Here is a 14,630-nt window from a genome sequence, read left to right as displayed (position 1 = left end):
CTTGATTCTGATGCAAGATGTTCTTGAGAAAGCAGGTAATTTGCAAGTATGTCATATTATTTCAGTAGGATTTAAGGCAGGGCTATACCATTTCACTTGTGATCCAAGAAAAATAAGAACCCAGGTCTCTCTGCTTGTATTTCACATTACGTGAAACATTGTTTGAGGTAGTGGGGTTGTCAACTGAAAGCATGGAACCTCAAGTGTGAAAATGTTTCTGATGGGTCTAGTAATAAACAGCATGTTGCCTTAAACCAGAAGGACAAAAATCAAAACAACATTTTTTTTTGTTAGGAGAAAGATGTGTTTAAACAGGAAGATTCTGACTTATGCATAGTAAAGACACTCCAGGGCATCATCATACTCCCACCATGAACAAAATTAAATAGTGCTTTCTGTATCAAATTGGGCTGTACAATAATTATTAGATAATAACTCAATTGTTGTTTTTAAAAATCTTACACCTTGTCTTGTATCAGAAGTCTTAAGCATAACTTCTAGCTGTAGTTCTCAATTTCTTGAGGAAGAAAACCTGTTCTCATCTCAACAGAGCAGAAGAGTTTGGTTTTTAAAATTTTTTTTGCTGCTGTGTTGTCCAATAATTCAGTTAGGATAGTGTTAGTGATGCTTCATAAGTAGCTGGACCCCGAGGCTTTGTCATGACTAGTTCAGTGTGCTTACACACAAGTGACCTGAAATCAGAAACCAAGGCTTGTTACCATCTTTCTTCAAGGCTTTTTGTAAAGAGAGCCCCAAAGGGTGCATGTATTTTACTTTAATATCAGGAATTAAAAGTTCGGTGACAGATGTTGATCACCTGTGTAGAATGAAGTTCAGGTCTCATCCTTAAATGTCTGAGTGAATTCTATTAAAACCTGAGTCTCTCAAGTCTTCCAGGTGTCTTGGATTTAACAGTTTAAGATAAAGCTGTTCAAAAATCATGTTGTTATGTCTCAGTTCTGGCTTTCATCTCTGATCTCTTTAATATTTTTTTCTAGATCAGTCTTCATAGAATAATACAGTGGATGACTGAACCCTTTGTAGGAAACAGAATTGTATATGAGATGAGAGCCTCCTATTCCTATAGTTACAAGAGAAGGAAAAAAAAAACTTCATACTTTTACCTTTTCAGCTCATTTTGTACTACAGCTTCAGCTGCTAGAAGGATTCTGACTGTGACAACCTAAAGAGAAAGAACCCCTTCCCCACTTCAAATGATAGTTGAGTGGCATGTCAAAACAGGGACTAGAAACTATTTTTTATTGCCTTGTAGTCTGTTTGGACTGGAAGCAAAGCAGAGCATTTATGTTGGTAGTATCCAGACAATTATTTCAAACTAGTCAAAAAATCTGAGGTTTTCTGTTCAGTCATAGGACCTCTGTTAGCTTTCCTTGGCATTACATCAGAGTTCTGTTTTGATGTCTGAATATGTAGGAGAACTTGCAGCCCTAAGCCACACTTCTTTCTTTTCCTCGTTGGGAGAGATTTTGCTGCAGTTCATGAAATCAAGAACCAGAAAAGTTCATGGACAGAAGTGAAACATGTCTACTGTGCTAAGAGTTCATTTGCATCTTTAGAGTCCTAAGATGCTTACTGTGCTTGCAGGGGACTGAATAGTCCTTTGTCTCTTAGTTACTGTTTAAATGTCTGTTGATAATTGGCCTTGTTACAAGTTAAGGATTATTCTTACCTGGACGTGATTGTTCAGGGAGGGAAGAGCTCTACAGCGTTTTATCTTATTGCCAAAATTGGACTGACCTTCTGGTTTTGTTTCATTGCAAATTGATGGTAAGGAGAGCTCTTGCTAGTTTACAAAGTTAGTTGAAAATTTAGTTCTCTGTAAGTTGACCCACATTTGTATAGTTATTTAAAAGTACAAGCTACTCAGATGTTATCTAGATAGACCATTTCTTACATTTGTAGCTTAAAGTGAGGGGGTAACTTTTGTCCCACAGGAAGAGAGATCATTTTCCACTAGTTATCAATGTGTTGGTAAGATATTCAAGCTAGAGGAGAAGGATATAGAGCAGGCACAGGAATTCAAGTTAGGTCTTCATACTAAACATAGTGCATTAGACTTCAGCTAGTTCAAATCTGATAATTGGTCTTAAGCATACTCTCCATTCAAAGTGCTGTTAATGGTGTTCTCACTGATGAAAATGCACAGAGACCTTTGAAGGTTGTTTCTTCATTGGGTTACAAATCGTAAAAAAATAAAAATACACTGATTGTTCTGAGTCTTCTCTGTGACCCAATTTTCTTCCACCTTCCCTTCTACCTGTGTTCCCAGTCTGGTTTTGTAGTTTGAGAAGAAAGTGAGGGGTGACTATCTCTAATTCAAATGTCAAATAGATGTAGTTTTAATGATTGAGAATTGAATTACTGGCTGGTGGCAGTCCATGAGTATGTGTGTAGATCCAGGTGTCCACAGTTACTAGTAAAGTAATCTTTCTCCAGTGTTCTCCAACCTTCCCATCCTGTGTCCTAAAATGTTGCATGACAGAGTGAATAACAGGAACAGTAAAGCAAGAATATTCTTGTTGGGATAATTTGAACAGGGGAGGAAGGAAACAGTTCTTGTAATACTTGTAAAGTACTACAAATGTATGACAATTTGGTGCTACTGGCATCTCCATTGCTGTGAAACTACTGCTTTGGAAGAGGTGCTGTGCTAAGTGGGGTACAAATTGAACTGTACTAAGACAAGCTGTTGGGAGAAGTAAAGGCGGAGTAAACATATATAAGGTTAGTGGCAATAGTGTCTGAGGGGCAGAGAAGGGGAGAGCCATTGTATGAAAAGCAAAATTTGAGTGTGGCATATCCATAGGAGAGACGGGGAGGACTTGTCTGAATCTTACTGTCTGTTAGCCCTGTGCTGAGAGAGACCAGGTGGAGGGAGACTGAGCTTTCCTGCATGTTTCATTCTAGTGTTTTAGAGTTAGGCCAGCTACTGAAGAAGAACCCCAAGGCAAACAGCATTGTCAAACTCATTGCCTTTATTCTCAGCAATTTTGGATAAAGTCACTAGAAGCTCCAGGCCACATCAGGAGCTTCCAGAAGTGGAGGACAAATTTGGGAACAAAAGGAGTAGTTAATAGTGGCTTTTTATCCTAGTAAAGCTGACTTAAAAACAAACAAAAAACCAAAAAGCCCCTTGGTATTAGTCTCATATTTTGATGAAATTCAGAAATAATGTAACATCTCAATTTTCTATATTTGACTTATCTCCTCCTTCAAAAATCTTTCTCCCCCTGGAAATCTCAAATTTTACTCTACATAATGCAAGATTAAGTGTGTTGTGCACAATTATGGCTATTGTACATAGGAGAAGAGCAAAGATAAACCAGTTCTATGCATCTCTCTCATTACTTTCTCCTAGGAAAATGGTCATTTGTGGAATGAAAGAGTAATTGTATACTGCCAGATATTAAATAGCAATTTTGTATACTAGCAATGTTACTGTCACTTTAGATGTTAGCCCTCAGTGTGCCTCACTGACTCTCAGATTTCCTTCACTTTGTTTACTGCAGATTGTGTACTAGCAGTGTCATCAGTCTCCAAGAACCTGAAATTGTTGATATTGGTCAGCTTCATAAATAGATTACCTATGTATAAATGGACTTCTCATAGCAATATTTTTTTAGTCAGCATCTTGACAATAAATTCTTGGGGTTTATTGCTTCAATTTAGTTCTTAGTGGCAGGATTAAAATTATGACATTAATGTATTCTTGTTTGTGGGCTGTGGAGGGTTTACAGAAGCTCACAGGAAGTTGACCTGCCTTTTAAAGGGAAACCTGCTTCTACATGTGAGGCAGAAATTCCTATCTAAGTATGACTTTAACATATTTCAAGAGAAAGCATTTAGTTGTGCAAGAAGAGTAGATTAATCAGTTTCACATCCGCTGTTTAGATTTAAGGAGTTCATTTCTTTTAGGAGTCAAGGAGTAGAATGGATTCCTGGGATTCTTCTAGACTTGTTCTCGATGGGATTTTTTCCGTCCGATCGGAGTTCCTTAAATTTTTAATTTGCAACTGCAATTTAAGAGAATTTTGAAGGTTTTCTATATAGAGCAGTGAGTGGCCAAATCTTTCTATATTTGCTTCATCATTATTTCAATATTAAGACATTGAACATCAGCAGTACTTCAGAAGTAGATTGTAACAAGGCACTGGGTGAATCTCAATTATTGTGTTCCAGGTAGTTATTAGATAGCAGATGTCAGCACTCTATATGGATGCCTTTTATTATTTTTGGACTGTTTTTAAGCAACTGAGTTAAGCTAGTCTAGAAATAATTTAGGAAAAAAAATTATCTGTGGCAAAAAGCCTGATTCTTAAGAGGAATTTCCAAGGCTTTGTTCTTTGAATGGCAAACTAAACTCAAAAAAAAAAAAAAAAAATTATAATAAAGTTGCATGCTAATATCATATGCCGCTTTTAAATAGCTGTTTGTCCATACAAGTGTTACTCATTTCAATTAAGTGAAAATGTGGAGTATTAACTCATTCAAAACCCATTAAATGGGTAAAACCCAATTTACATTTTACACATGTTGCAATAAGCTTGTTCCTCACTTCTGTCTTTTTAGAACAGATTTAAGCTGACCTAATGTAAAAATCTACAGGAGTGAGTTGTCAGGAGGTGAACTTTGTCACCTTGGTGCAATTTGGTTTTCATTTTCTTCACCATTCTACAAGTGTGTATCTCCCTGACAGGAGCATGTGTTTCAGATTTTTTTTTTTTTTGACTGCTTTCCATATCCATAGTTCTTACGCAGTTTTCAAGGTTGTCTTTTGAAAAGGAAATGTTTCTTCTACTTTCAGGCTCATCTACTTCTAGTGATCCCATATGGTCTGGCCATTCACCACCACCCCATCAAGAAAATTGGGTCAGTTTTGCAGATACCCCACCAACCAGTGCTCTTTTAGCCATGCATCCTGCTTCTGTCCAGGTGTGACACTTTATTGGTATTTGATTTGCTTCATTCAGATTGATGTTGCAATCCTTTTTTTTCCTTTTTTTTACGATTTTCATTGCAGATGTTTACTGTGTATCTGTGCTGTACTCTATTCAGTGCTGTTTACCCAACAGATACTTGTTTCATTGAGTTGACTTTATTTGGAATGATTAACTGAAAGATACTAATTTAAAAAATGTCAACAATTATGACTTTAAAACATTTGTGTTTAGCTTTTTTGCATATGTGCCATACTTTTTTTCTGCTTACATGCCTGCAGTCATTCCTATCCATATCTATCAGTGTGCAAAAATACCGTCATTATCCTGTAGATGCAATCTGCTGATAGTTTCCTGCAGTTTTTAAACTACAGCGAGATTTAACTATGCTTTATTTTTTGAAGGCAAGAAGTTGAGAATCATAGAAGCATTTTAGGTAGATAATACTGAGGAAAAATATTTCATTTCAGGACCAGACAACAGTACGAACTGTAGCATCAGCTACAACAACAAATGAAATTCGTAGGCAATCAAGTAGTTATGATGACCCCTGGAAAATAACTGATGAACAAAGGCAGTATTATGTTAATCAGTTTAAAACCATTCAACCTGATCTAAATGGATTTATACCAGGTAAGTTACTCTTTAAAAAAATATAATTGTGGGTACAGCAGTTCTGTTACAAAGACTTTGTTGTTTACTTAGGTTTACATACCATTTTGAAGAAAGTTCTACATTTTACTGATAATATTCTAGTAAAGTCCAGTGTAATTGAGGAAAGGACTTGAAACTAATTTGCCTTTTTCCTTCTTTTAACCCTGGTAATTAGTGCCTTTTTTCCCAAAGCCTTTGCTAAATAGCTCATCTCCTTTACCATAACTGTAAGTCTTCTAATGATTTAACTTGCTTTAAATACTAAAAATGGTTGTTGTAATTTTTCAGGATCTGCAGCTAAAGAATTTTTCACTAAGTCAAAACTACCTATTCTTGAACTTTCTCATATTTGGTAAGTGTGATGTGTCTTTGTTCAGGATAATTATTTAGAAAGATGACAGCTGTCTGGCAGTCATCTAATAATCTACTTACCAGAAGTTGTTATTAAGTGAAATTTCACTAGTACTGTAGTATGTTCAGTCCTACTCACATTTATACCAATATTATTTTAGTGGGCTTTAATGGGTCTAGGCTAGCACTATTTACAAGGCATTTTGAGCTTTTGAAGAAATTTCAAATACTTCAGAGTAAGAAGTAATTTATTTGATGTTTTTATTGTTAAAGATGCATTTAAATTTAAATACTTAATTCCTTATCTGTATTTCTTTATTCAAGTCTAAGTTTAAATGAAACGTACAGATGCAAATATTTTTAAATGCACTTAGTGGGACTTGATGACAAATTTAGCTTTGACTTGGTGCAAAGCTTGTATTTCATTGTATTCTAAAATTTGTACTGCATCATTGCATGCTATCATTAAATGGCTTACCTTGGCAGATTGGATCTTTCTTTCAGTGTAGTGATTTCTAATTCAGGTATTTTCCCATCTAAAATAAACCACGTTGCCTCAGCACTATCATTTCTTTAGTATACTTTGCCAAAAATCTGAGGCCAATAATATTGTGTAGTACTGGCTTAAATGAATTAAAAACCTGGAGAGATAAAAGTGGGTTTAAATGATCTTTAAGGTCTAAGAAACATTATTAATGAAGGCTCATCTTCTTTGAAGAATAAAGCATGTACTGCTAATATGAAGTGTTTCATAGGGTAAAATGAACTATAAACTGCATTCTTTGATCTTCCAAGTAGCACAACAGAAGTGTGTCTTTTGGAAATAAAATAACCTTAAGAAATGTTATTTATACTAAGTTTTCCTTTTTAGGGAACTGTCAGATTTTGATAAAGATGGTGCACTGACATTGGATGAGTTCTGTGCTGCATTTCATCTGGTAGTTGCTAGGAAGAATGGGTATGATTTGCCAGAAAAGTTACCTGAAAGTTTAATGCCCAAACTGATTGATTTGGAAGACTCCACAGGTAAGACATGCTTCAACACAAATTCCACTATTTTTAAATGATGGTATAGTTAAGGTTACAGTATATCAGCAGATATTTATAAGTTTGTGTAACACATTAGTCAGTATGAAGTAAAGCAATGTGCAATTTTTAGAAATCTTAAATCACTGCTCAGAGCTAATCTGAACACATACGTATTTCTATACAGGGAGATATTATTTAGGAACAGTGCACATATTGACTGTTATATTTGGAAATACTGCCTGTGTCCTTTAAAAGTTAAGGAAAACAAGATTGTCATAGTATGGATTTTATTCATGATCAGCTATTGTATTCCAAATTCCCAATCCAGCTGTACTTCAAACTTGCTTTCAAATGAATATGCTTTCTGTTCACCCTCATTTCTGAAAATACGGCATGAATTTCTGAGTCTTGAAGGTACTTAGAAAATATTCCCAGATTCAATGCTAGAGGTAGGACTGTGTAGTTTAAAAGTACAGGATCAGTAGCACGGATTTTGTGTTTTGTTTTTTGTTTTTTTTTTTTTAATTCTACTCCTGGCTTGACAGCAGGATTTATCCTCCATTGCTTTGGCACCTAGTCTTTCTGTGCATAGTCCTTTACCTTTGGATGCTCCCAGATAAGCAGAACTCATACATTCAATGGTTTGTTAATATGTGCCAAAAACCTGGTCCCGTAACTGAAAAGCAAACTACTGTTCCATGTAGAAGTGGTGTTTAAAAACAGGATGCTTGTGGCCATCTTTCTTTTTTATTTTAAAACAGATAAAGGAAACTCAATATTTTAAAACTGCTTTAGGTTACTTTTTAACAAGCAGTCTTTGCTTGGAAAGTCAGGTTATACTGTGGGTTCACAGGTACTATGATTTCCTAGAATTTTATTTCTTTTTACTAAATATTTCAAAGGGGATCTCTTCATACTGTGTTTGTAGGATGTCAAAGACTCATCTGACAATTATTGACGAGTTCTTAAACTAGATACTGTGGCTCTTACTACCTCTGCTTTGATAATTAAACCACTTTTTGTGGGACTAGCTTAGCTCCTCAGAGAACCTTTCCAACAGCAGTCAGCCACAACTGAAGTGTTTTCAGTATGAATAAGCATTTTACTATCACGAAGACATACATAAGAAGTATCTACAATTAATTCGGTGAATACCTAGTAAGTGTCTGAAACCTACCCATTCTGTCTATTTTTGTGTTAAGGTGATGGCCAAAAATCTTGATAGGAAATGGAGTAAAATTTATTTGTATAAAACATTGTTAGTTTAAAAAAAAAAACAACACAAAAAACCCACAAAAAAAACAAAACAAAAAACCCCAACTATATCTATACCTGATCTTCTACTGCCTTTATTGGTAGTAAATTTCAAGGCTTTTATCATTTAACTGAAGTTGTCTGGAAACTTTATAAATTGGACATTAAACTAAAAAGTGTTATGTGTATGTTTATTGTTCTTATTTTACAGGCAACTTTGTTAATATAAAACTTTGACTTATTTTCATGAGGTACAAAGTGGCTTTTAAATTGAGGAAAAACTACTTTTAAAAGCAGTTAAAAAAAAAAGTTTTTCCCTTTGGTATTAAAGGGAAGTTACCCTGTTCTAGTGAATGTTAAAAGGTTACCGTGCTGTGTAAGCTGTGCTTAAAAAAAAAAAGTTCTGATTGATACTTGATTCTGCTGTTATTAATAGCTACAATGAAAACTGACAGTTCTTGTAAACTTGTTGAGTTTTATCCAGTTAACTAGATTTTTTTTTTTTTTTAATTTGGGCCTCCAGTATTGGAAATAGCAAATCTTTTCTAGCACCAACATGATTTATCACCAAAACTTGTATGTTGAATAAAAGACTTTAGGAGAAATTACTGACTTGACTATAGTTTTACTTGTAGTTACAACAGTCCAAACTTCCAGTATACGTTTACTATTTTAATCTAAATTAAAAGTTAGTCATAGGTCTATGTGCAGACTAATGTGCATGTTAAATTACATGGGTTCAACTGAAGGACTGTAAATCAGCCTAGAAAGATCAACCAGTTATATTTCTGTAATAATTTTTTCTTTCTAGTTCCCATAAAAGCTGTATTTCAATAAAGCTTGCTTCCAACAGCCTTCTCGGAAATAGAAACTGTAAAGTATGGCACTGGAGCGTCTTTTTGAGTGCACTTCTTTCATGGGATACAACTTTCTCAAAGAAATTGTTAGTGATCATCTTCTGCTGACTGAAGCCTCAGTGTGAATAACATACTTTCAAACTGTTCAAGAAGGCGAATTACTTGAATGTCTTTTTAAACCAATGTGCAAGATGGTTAACGTTTATTTCAAAAGTGCTAGCAATACCCTTATTAATTCTGTCCTTTTGTTAGAAACTTTCCGCTTGGTCTTCCACGCTTCTGCTCTGCGCTTGAAACTTGCTGTTTCTTTCCATTTTGACTTCTGAACTAGTGGCCAGCAGAAAGGAAAGTAACAGAGGGCTCCCTGCACCCTATGTCTCTGTTCAGACAGAGGGAGAGAAGAACTCTTGTGGTCCAGTCTGGCAGCCTCTCCCTCATCAGCCCCTGTGAATCTATTATGTGACAGCTCCAGGTGTCCCAAACCCATTAATAGATTGGTCTTGTCTTACATCTGGTTTCATGACCAGGGATATGTATTTCTCTCACATGACACAGACCTATCGTATAATAAAGCATTTATATAGTTTGTCATTTTTCTGGTATAGCACTACACCCCTACAGAATTTTAATAGAAAAAAATGTTAAATGAGGTGCTAATATCGTTCTGCTGACTAGGTAGAGAAATGAGGTGTTTTAAGTTCTTAAAATAATGTGGTAATTCTACAACACATTTGAATGGTTTCAGTATTTTGAATTGGATTGTATACTTCAAAGAATGATTTGGATTGCAGCAGCTCCACTTAAGATTTAACATTGTGTTGTGGTGTTTGTAGATAGATAATTTCAGCTCTTCAGAATGAGCAAGGTCTGTCTGCGTAAGAACAGCCTGTAGAAGAAAACTGCAGTGAATGAAAATGGGAGCGTGAAGTCAGGCAGTTGTACAAATACTTCTCTAAGTGCTTATACATTTATTTTATGAATTTAATACTATTGATAGCATCTGTATCTGTCTTGGCAGAATTTATGATCTGCAGCTGAAGAGAGTACTAGTTTCACTTCCTGTTACGTAAAGAAATGTGAATATTTTCCTTTAAACTCAATTTTATCTCAGTTAGTAAAAGCTATCAACCCTTTACAAAACTCAAAGCAAGTTTTGCTTTTCTGTGAATTTGTTTTTTGTTTGGGCTGCTGCAACAATGCCATTTCTTTGTAAGAAAAAGAATCTGCCGTGCTTTGTGTCTTACACAACTTAATTACTTTAACCCCTGAAGTTTTCCATAGGTGTCTCATGCATGTTTTGTGTAGATATTTGCAAAACTCCTTGAATTACAGGTAGCTGCATAGTCTATCCACAGCAGTTTTCAGCCTTATCTTTTGACCTTGTGTTTAACACAAGGTCACTAACTACACTAGTAGTTAGTTCAGTTATCTAGTGCACCACTGCTGAAATGAGAATTTTGAGTGTGTTTTAAACTCATCAGAAAATTTTTGTTCATATTACACTTCAGAGCAATTGATATGCAATATGCATTCCTAAAACATTACCACAGGCATATTTTGAACTTAGAATATTATTCTGTGTACAATGACCAGAGCATGTCATCTTGATTACTTGGTGACATCATTGTGCCTGTAAATATCAGCTTGATGTAGCCTGGTTTTTATTGCCAGATGCTTTTTGCCTGAAGCAGGTATTAGATGTAGTTTCTATCTTGAATACTTTGTAAAGCCATTTTCCCTAAAGGACAGTAATACAAGATGCTAGGTGCTGGGCACAATTTTGGGAACATCGGGTCTCAACCTGATGCCTGGCTATTTACAGGAAGCTTACAAGACCTTTGAAATTTTGAGTTACTGGTTTCTCTGTGTGGCGTTTTTCATGTCAGTAGCACCTCAGCCTCCCCTGGCCTCAAGATGGGACAATTAATTTCTTTTTGGGTTTGAGTGTTTTGGCTATTCTTTTTAGGCTGTGCCTCTTGCTGTCCTCAACAGCACTTCAGAGACAATACTGGATTGTTATGGGTTTTCAAAGGTGCAGTTGGTCACCATTTACTATTCAAGTGTTTCCAGTTCAAACTTTTTGTTGGTGCCAGTTTTACACCACCACACACATGCTTCCTCCACTCCCGCAAGCCACACAGCTTGATTTGACACTGGATTTGTTACGAGTTTCTGCTGAATGGAAGACAGCAGACAGAATATTGAGCTGTCGTAGCAGAAGAGCAGGCTGCAGAGTTCAGCTCTTCAGGAGTCTGAAACCAGTCCTTTTTATAAATTTTAATCAATTTTTGGTACAGCGTATCACACATTCTTGTGGCAGTCGTCTTCAATCACATCCCTATCAAGCAGTCCTTTTAAATGGTAATTTAATTAAGCCATCTTTCCTCTTGTGCAGTATTTTGTCTTGTTCAGAGTTTTAATTCTTTGGACTACAAACATCTTGTTAATATGTCTAGCTACTTATCAGTCACTCTTTCAACTGTTCCTGTTACTTACACTTACACATTTGTAATCTGAACTTCAGTTTTTTGAGGCTTTCAAGGCATTGCTTTAGCTTGTATTGTGGTATCTAGCAAAGTAGAAGACACTGTAAGCAGGATTTTACTGTTATGCAGAATGCTTAATCTGCTGTTCAGATTTACTTTACCCAATTGTCTTATAATTTGAACAGAACAAAAATAACTATGCTGCATCATGAAAATTTATACAACTCTGGAGGAATGTTTCTGCAAGGGACTGTACTTGCTGAAAGCTCAGGGAAAACTGAAATAACAGTAACAATGTACAGTTGCAATGTGACAGCGGCTAGACTTGTTCAATTTGCAAAATATAGTGAATGGAAACACCATTGTTTTAGTAAGGAGGCTTAAAACTTAAAATATTCTTTGGAGAATAATCTAAGGGAATGGTTTACATCTCTTCATATTTTTGGTTTATGTTTGCATTGATATGCTGGTTTTGCTTTAAGCTTTCATATAAGGAAGATAAACTTCTTGGTGCTGGATTTGATGTAATAAATGTTAGTGTGAAGTTATTTTCTCATAATGTAAGAAAGGATTATATTTATTTCTACATGTAATCAAAATCTAAAAATGCTATTTAAAACCCAAAGTACTGGGAGGTAGTATGGTAAGAGTAATCTTCAAAGTCCATTTTTTAGAAAGATCCTCAAAATAAGAGTAGCACCGGATAAATAGTATGTTTGACTTGAATGGGTGCTGCTAAGTATCTACTTGGAAAAGAGAAAAGCAAAGGGTACTTTGCACTTTCCATGAAACGTGAGCAGCTCTTCTGAGAATAAACTGAACACAATTCATGATCTTGGTTTACAGTGATTCCTGTCATTTCAGAAGTTGGGGAACAGACTGGTGAGGTAGGTTACTCCAGCTCTCCAGCAGAAGCACCTCCAAGCAAGTCTCCATCAATGCCATCCCTAAACCAGACCTGGCCAGAACTGAATCAGAGCAGTGAGGTTAGCACTTTTATTTGAGTTATTTCATTGCCAGTCAATAACTACATTGTGTATGCATCCATAATTCATCATAAGTGGATTGTTGATGACAACTAGTGAAAAAGTTCAGCAGGACAATAGACACAGGAAGGTTCTACACATGTTAAATTGTAAAAAAGGTAATGTTTTCCTTCTGATTTTTCTGTCTCATTGTGAGATGAGCTACTGTTTAAAATGTTGTCATTAACTGTAATTAAGCTTTATATTAATCACAAAATGATCTCATATCATTTATTGGAGAAGTTGAATTCATTCTTGATTTTTTTCTTTTAGGGTGGGTTTTTGGTTGGGATTTCTTGTTACCTCTGAAGGGCTTTTATAGCCAACACTTTTGCAAAACTTCAAAATAAATTTCTGATGGATCTGGACATTGAGACTTATTTCTGGAGATCATTTTACCCTGAAATATAAAATATCTCACCAGTAATGTAGAGAAGTCATAGCTCTGGGTTTGTTTCAGGAGTAAAGACTCAAAGTTGAATCTGAAGCCAACTGCTGGCTAAATTTATTTAAATTTTAAATTTTTGCTGTTATGTACTGCTGCTTTATCATCCTTTACCATACGTATTTGCTATATAAGCAGTCTTATATAGTAAAGTTGTATTTTGTCAGAATTTGAAACTGAAGTTACCAAGCAGTTGTTGGGGTTTTTTTTCCCCCCACAAATGTCCATTGTTTAAAAAGCCTGTAAGGGATTGATTCCTAGAGTTTTTCTTGTTGTTCTGTTTTAACATTTTTGCCTTTGTGACTTAGAATAAACCAATGTTTTATTCTAAGAGCCACTTCAGACACTCAAATGAGTTCCTGACTGCAACCATACTACAAAGATGATGTAGGCTTATTTTTCATTATAAGGGGGGGGGGGGAGGGAAAAGTATTGAAATAATTTATGGAAAACTCTTTTCATTTAATAATCTGAGACTCTCAAGAAGAATCTAAAACTTGTTTTAACATCTAAGATAGTTCTATCAGTAGCTGAGTATTATCTTGCCTGCTTCTCTTATTGAAAGAGCTTTTTGTGGCTTTCTTCTTTCTTCGTTAGACTTCAAGTGAATAGACGATTGGTAGTAAAAGATTTAGACAAACCAAAGAAGAGTCAGTATGAAACAGAAAATAAGCAAATTTTTAGGATTAAAGTTAGGAGCAGAGGAAACTTTCTTTGTCTCTCAGGAGGAAGGATGTTGTAAAGTCTGCTGTTCCTTTTAAGGGCAAATGCTAGCCTCACAGTGATGTCCTTACCAAATAAAAAATGTAGGAAAGGATTTAGTGATTCTTAGTTGTTCTATTTGACAGAGTGACTCTTCAGACTGCTGGTAGGAAGCTGTGTTTTAGGAGGGAGGTGAGCAGATATTCACTTGTTGCTGAAAAGCTGTAAATGTCTGCAACTGTATTAAAATTTGCATTGATACATTCCCTCATGTTTGCAATAAAGATTTGATAAGCTAATCATTTGGTAAGCTGCATCATAATGGAACAGATTCCTTCAGTGTCCAGTGCAACTCAAACCAATTGAATAGGATAATTGCACTAGTGGAACAAAGTTAATGACACTTCTCTATCAGCCAAAATCTTACGAAACTGACTTTGTCCATTCAGATAGATAATGTGGTATTTTCTTTCTGAAAATCTACTAAAACTTTAAGAGCTTTGGAAAAGTTCTCACACTAAATATACTACCAAATACTAACTATACTAAAATAAGAGTTGAACATTTATTAAATGTTAAGAGTTTTTTGTTCTAACACAAAGGAATTTCTGATTTTTTCAGCTATATTGCTATGCATGCTTCTTGCTCCTCAGCATTTTCTTTTCAGCATGAATCAGGTCAAAGTCCTCAAGGTTTTAATGCCGTGAAAAAAATTTCTGGCATTACTGCAGGCACCAGTCTAATTGTTTCCTCTTTGTTGATGACAGTTATAAAAGGTTCAAATGAATTTCTTGAAAAAGCTATGCATCTTTGAATCATCTGCCTTTCCAGGCAGTTTCATCCCAGTTAGTTTCAAAACTGTTGTTACT

At 35.3% G+C, this 14,630-nt stretch overlaps 1 protein-coding gene across 9 annotated transcripts in view; it reads left to right on the top strand.

Annotated features, from left to right (window-relative positions):
* The window catches only part of REPS1 (RALBP1 associated Eps domain containing 1), a 71,006-nt gene that overhangs the window by 33,727 nt on the left and 22,649 nt on the right, over window positions 1-14,630 (top strand). For 4 of the 9 annotated variants that reach the window (XM_076333720.1, XM_076333714.1, XM_076333722.1 and 1 more), the window contains exons 5-9: window positions 4,826-4,953; window positions 5,429-5,591; window positions 5,901-5,964; window positions 6,835-6,989; window positions 12,436-12,575. In XM_076333720.1, the coding sequence (XP_076189835.1) occupies window positions 4,826-4,953; window positions 5,429-5,591; window positions 5,901-5,964; window positions 6,835-6,989; window positions 12,436-12,575 (650 nt within the window). The remainder of the gene's footprint in view (window positions 1-4,825; window positions 4,954-5,428; window positions 5,592-5,900; window positions 5,965-6,834; window positions 6,990-12,435; window positions 12,576-14,630) is intronic. The other 5 variants (XM_076333721.1, XM_076333716.1, XM_076333715.1 and 2 more) reach the window with 3 other exon arrangements.

This window comes from Aptenodytes patagonicus, chromosome 3, assembly GCF_965638725.1.
Source record: "Aptenodytes patagonicus chromosome 3, bAptPat1.pri.cur, whole genome shotgun sequence".
NCBI lineage: Eukaryota > Metazoa > Chordata > Aves > Sphenisciformes > Spheniscidae > Aptenodytes > Aptenodytes patagonicus.
This window is presented reverse-complemented; position numbering and strand designations above follow the sequence as displayed.